The sequence below is a fragment of the Ceratotherium simum genome, chromosome 34, assembly GCF_057802395.1.
Source record: "Ceratotherium simum simum isolate JZ-2026a chromosome 34, ASM5780239v1, whole genome shotgun sequence".
Classification (NCBI taxonomy): domain Eukaryota; kingdom Metazoa; phylum Chordata; class Mammalia; order Perissodactyla; family Rhinocerotidae; genus Ceratotherium; species Ceratotherium simum.
Genome location: NC_141933.1, coordinates 15,030,577 through 15,036,436, shown reverse-complemented (window position 1 = coordinate 15,036,436; position 5,860 = coordinate 15,030,577). Strand labels below are relative to the sequence as shown.

At 37.6% G+C, this 5,860-nt stretch overlaps 1 protein-coding gene across 1 annotated transcript; it reads left to right on the top strand.

Moving 5' to 3' along the window:
- The first annotated feature begins 2,559 nt into the window (after positions 1 to 2,559).
- On the top strand, positions 2,560 to 3,507 carry LOC106803038 (olfactory receptor 5B2-like). The gene has a single exon (XM_014793179.2). The coding sequence runs from the start codon at positions 2,563 to 2,565 to the stop codon at positions 3,505 to 3,507; it is 945 nt and encodes a 314-aa protein (XP_014648665.2). The 5' UTR covers positions 2,560 to 2,562.
- Positions 3,508 to 5,860: the final 2,353 nt, after the last annotated feature.

Sequence of the window (5,860 nt, the reverse complement as noted above, 5' to 3'; positions counted from 1 at the left end):
CATGAAATTCCATGCTGTTTTCCTTAAGAAGACAGCCAAAAGCTGTGATAGATGATACTCTGATTGAGTAGGTGGTAAATTTCTCCCGTTTACTGTGTGTTGACTTGTCATTGAAGGGGCAGCTAACCAAACAGAGTGAAATGACACTTAGACAACAGAAGGATCACCATGAAGCTCCCAAGATGCTTACTCTATTTTCACTATCATTTCCCCACAATCTAACCCTTTCTTTACTTCCTTATCTAGAAAATATGACAATGCAGTGACAAAAGACACAGGCACTGGGATCAGTTAGACATTCGTTTGTAACTTAAATATCTCATACTAGGTGTGGAACTTTAAGAAGGCACATAACATCTCAAATTCTCCATTTACTTAACTGTAAATTAGATTAAATGTATATGTGTGTGTAGGTGTCCATATATAATGTATATCCCTTCCTCCTCTGCTATTTCTATCTGCCTACCTGTCTACATATCTACCTATCTATCATAATCAGTATCATCTATTATCTATCTCTCCCCCTGTGAGACAAACTACACATAAGCAGTAAGTTTAAGGTGTTACTAACCTCAAGAGATCTATTAATCATCATAGAACACAGCAATTGATATAAGTGTCTGTGTGTATATATGCCTGTCGGTTACCATACAATGTGTGTATATATATGTCTGTCACTTGCCATACTGGCAGCTGCATGTTGCTGTGATGCTGAGAGCTATGCCACCAAGATTTCAAATTCCGGCAGCATCACCCATGGTAGACAGCTTCCAGCAGATTTTCCAGTCTAAAACAGACGAGGAAAAAGGACCTAGCCACACACTTCCAAAAAAATTGGCCATGAAAACCTTATGAATAACAGCAGAACATTCTCTAATATAGCACCAGAAGATGAGAGGATGGTGCAAAAAGACCAGGCAGGGTTCCACTCTGCCGTACACAGGGTCACTAGGAGTTGGAATCCACTCGATGGCACTAACAACAAATATATATACATATAAAAACTTATATTATTATGTGGTTATATGTTGACAAACACAAATAATTTAAGGTGTAGACATGTAAAATAATGTGTTTAGGGGCCAGGAGGTAGAGAATAGTGGTTACCAAAGAATGGATATCTTTTCCAAGGCTTCAGCTAAAAACACAAAGATTTGTGCTTTCTCATGAATAGATCTGTAGATTAGTATCAACCCCCAAACCATGAATTTTTACCCCTCAATACCTCAATAGTTGTGATTCAGCTAAGTGTTGATAGGAATGACAGTATAAATGAATTCTTAGACTCATTCTATCTTAACAGAAGAGGAGTACTTCAACACAAGCTAAAATGTGGATCTCAAGAAAAATATTATGAAAAAGAGGACTTGAAGATCCTTGGGTTATCATGCAAAATGACAGACACAGCCATGAGAACAGAGTGAGAAATATGAGGAAAAACATGTCCACTCAGTGGACAGTATGTAGGAAAAGACAATTCAAAGATTAAGGCTACCAGACTTCAAAACCCACCCATCTGCTTCTGTCATCTGATTTTCCTAAACCAACATACAGACCAACATGTAATGCTAATAGTAATATTATAGCTAGTATTCATCAGGATTGTGCTTAATACATTGTGTTTTTATGTATCATTTCTTTTAACTCTGACAATAATCCCTTGAGGTAGGTCCCAACACCATATTCATTTTCCTGATGGATAAAATGAGACTCAATAGGTAGGACCAATGTCTCCCAGATTGCAAATGGTAGGGCTGATAAGTGAATGCATACACATGTCTTCTCAGACCCAAGACTTTTACACCCAATGCTATACCTTCTCTTCAGAATTGGCTTTGTTGGTTGTACATGCCTCTAATGCCACACTTAGCCCACTACAGCCACTATGCATTTATTTGTGAATTACTCATCTATGCTACCCCATGCAATAATTTCAGTACAACAGAGGCAATGGAATGCAAATTGAATACAATTAAAATCAATTCACATTCATTAACAGCATTTAGGTTGGGAACCACTCTGACTAGGTCTAAAGCTTAGCTTTGTCCATTAATACCTGTGTAACCTTTAATAAATTACTCAATGTCTCTGTTTCCAAATTACCAGATATATAAATGGGAAAAATAACTAAGCAATCTAATAGAGTTGATAAGAGGATTAAATGAACATATGCATATGAAGCACCTGGCATGTGAGCATTATAGAAGTGTAAGCTATTAGAAGACTCAAAATATCTGATTTAGGAAATGGATTAATTTCAGGCATGTGAACTTGGACAACTCATTATCCCTTCTTGCAACTCAGTTTACTCATATACAAAATCAAGAAGTTGGCAAAGAGATCCATAAAGACCCTTCCTCTTCAAAGGTCTATTACTGTACAGATAAGTATCACTAAATTCTGTCTTGTTGTGCATGCTTTAGAAATGGATGATGTTGAATAATAAATCATTGCCATCATAAAATAATGCTTACACATTTCTGTGCAACTGGTTTATGTTTATCAACGTGTTTCTTTACTTCTTTTTGATACAGAGCATCTCAGGATTCTCAAATCACATCCATGGAGAATAACACAGAGGTGAAAGAATTTGTGCTGCTAGGACTAACCAATGCCCCAGAACTGCAGGTTCCACTCTTTATAATATTCACCCACATCTACCTTATCACTCTAGTTGGGAACCTGGGGATGATCATGTTGATTCTACTGGACTCTCGTCTCCACATTCCTATGTACTTTTTCCTTAGTAACCTGTCTCTGGTGGACTTTTGTTACTCCTCAACAGTCACTCCAAAGGTGATGGCTGGGCTTCTTACAGGAGACAAGGTCATCTCCTACAATGCATGTGCTATTCAGATGTTCTTTTTTGTAGTCTTTGCCACTGTGGAAAATTATCTCTTGACATTAATGGCCTATGATCGCTATGCAGCAGTGTGTAAACCCCTACAGTACACCACCACCATGATGACAAGTGTGTGTGCACGTCTGATCCTATGCTGCTATGTCTGTGGTTTCCTAAATGCCTCCATCCACATTGGGAACACATTCTGTCTCTCTTTCTGTCTGCCCAATGTGGTCCATCACTTTTTCTGTGATATTCCAGCAGTCATGGCTCTGTCTTGCTCTGATAGACAAGTTAGTGAGCTGGTTCTTGTTTATGTATCCAGCTTCAATGTTTTTTTTGCTCTCCTCATTATCTTGATATCTTACGTATTTATATTTATCACCATCCTAAAGATGCACTCATCTGCAGGATATCAGAAAGCTTTATCCACTTGTGGCTCCCACCTCACTATAGTCTCCATCTTCTATGGAACTATTATCTTCATGTACTTACAGCCCAGCTCCAGTCATTCCATGGACATAGACAAAACGGCATCTGTGATCTATAGTATGATCATCCCCATGCTAAACCCTGTGGTCTATAGCCTGAGGAACAAGGAGGTCAAGAATGCATTCAAGAAGCTTGTTGAGAAGGCAAAATATTCTCTAGGTTTGGTCTTTTAATGGAGTAGAATCCGTAAAAGTTGTTTCATCCCTCTTAGATCAACTCCATGTCATAACTCAGTTTTCATGGCCATGTAGAGTAGTAGAACATAAAATTTTATCTAATATTATTTAATTCTTTAGTTTTGGAACAGGTCCAAGCATCTAAAATGCAGAAAAATATTATAACTGTCTTTAATAAAATTTATTTAACAAAATATATGTGGTTTGGGGGCATATTTTATGCAGATATAAATCACTACAGCATCTTCTTTTTTAAAATTTTTTGTTTATTGCAGTAACATTGGTTTATAACATTGTATAAGTTTCAGGTGTACATCACTACCATAAGAAACGATGAAATCCAGCCATTTGTGACAACATGGATGGACATTGAGGGTACTATGCAAAGTGAAATAAGTCAGAGGGAGAAGGTCAAATACCATATGATTTCCCTCATTAAGTAGTAAATAATAATAACAACAAAAAAATACATAGAGACAGAGATTGGATTGGTGGTTACCAGAGGGGAAGGAGGGAGGGAGGAGGGCGAAAGGGACAATTCGGCACAAGTGTGTGGTGATGGGTTGTAATTAGTATTTGGGTGGTAAGCATGATGTAATCTATGCAGAAATAGAAGTATAATGATGTACAGCATCTTAATAACTTAATGTTTCGGTCATTTCTGAGTGGCTTGGTAAGAGAAAGCATGTTCATGTTACAATTTGTAAGACATAAATGCCATATTATAAAAAACAATGAATGGGCCATCCCCAGTGGCCTAGTGGTTAAGTTTGGCATGTTCCACTTTGGCTGCCCGGATTCAGTTCCCAGGCATGGACCTACACCACTCTGTTAGTGGCCATGCTGTGCTGGCAGCCACATACTGAAAAATAGAGGAAGATTGGCATGGATGTTAGCACAGGCTAATCCTCCACAACAACAAAAAAAAAACACACTGAAATCTGGCCATTTGTGACAAAACAGATGGACCTTGAGGGTATTATGCAAAGTGAAATAAGTCAGAGAGAGAAAGTCAAATACCATATTATCTCACTCACAAGTAAAAGATAAAAACAACAAAAACCTAGAGACAGAGATTGGATTGGTGGTTACCAGAGGGGAAGAGGGGAGGGAGGAGGGCAAAAGGGGTAATGAGACACATGTGTATGGTGGTGGATTGTAATTAGTCTTTGGGTGGTAAACATGATGTAATCCACACAGAAATCGAAATATAATGATGTACACTTGGAGTTTATACAATGTTATAAACCAATGTTACCACAATAAAATAAATAAATAGATAAAAATATAATAAATGCCATATTAGACTAAATTGGGGAGAATATTAAGACATTTTTTACCTTAACCTTATGACTACCAACTCTTCACATTATGTGAATAATAGTGCACTGATATTAATAGTGTTATTTTGTTTTCTTAGCAGAAATGCTTTGAAACGTTAGTCTCACCATTGATACTTCAGTTGAGCTATATCATGTCTAATCACTTTCCTACCCATTCACCCCACTTCATTTACACTGATTTCTTGCTATTCCTGGACAACTCCATGCATGCCCTTGTCTCAGAAGCTTTGGGTTTGCTGTGTCCTCTGCCTGGAATGCTCCCATAATCTTTCCAGATTGCCGGTTAAATGTTACCTGCTCACAGAAGTCACACAGGCCTACCTTGATTCAGCACTCACTTGTAAACCTTTGACTATCTTCTAGAGTTCTAACAGAGTTGATTCGGAGAAATTTTGCTTGATTTTTCAGTGTTTTTATGGAGGAATGGGCTCTGGAAATACATTAATCTGCCATTTTTCCTGCCTCTCTCTTATAAGAACACTGATTATTACATTTAAGGCCCACAAAATAATCCAGGTAAATCTCCCATCTTAATACCCTTAACTTAATTACAATTGTAAAGCCATTTGTAATATTTACAAACACAAGTGCTTAGGACCTGATATGTTTCGAGACCATTATTCAGCCCCCTACAGAATTATTTCTCACTTATTATTTATTATTATCATTATTTCTGCACTACCTATCCATCACACAGGTGTCTGGCTAAGTGAAAAGCTCCCTCTATGGGGTCACTCAAGGCTGATGAAGGCTTCACCATCTACAGCTGAACCTGTTTCAACATGAAGCTTCCTCAGTCATTGTGGCAGAAGAAAGATAACAAGACTGTAATGTGTATGCTTCAACCCACCGAGATATGACATATATCAATTCTTTCTACAGTCCATTGTCTACAATTAATACATGTATCAGCCTACCTATAATGAGAAGTCACATGTGGAGAAGCAGATGGAATGTTTGAACACCACTATTTTTGTGACTAATGCTTTATCAACATTTATAAACAG

What these genes read in the sequence shown, in the direction of transcription:
- LOC106803038 (XM_014793179.2), top strand. Translation starts at nt 2,563, where the DNA reads ATGGAGAATAACACAGAGGTGAAAGAATTTGTGCTGCTAGGACTAACC.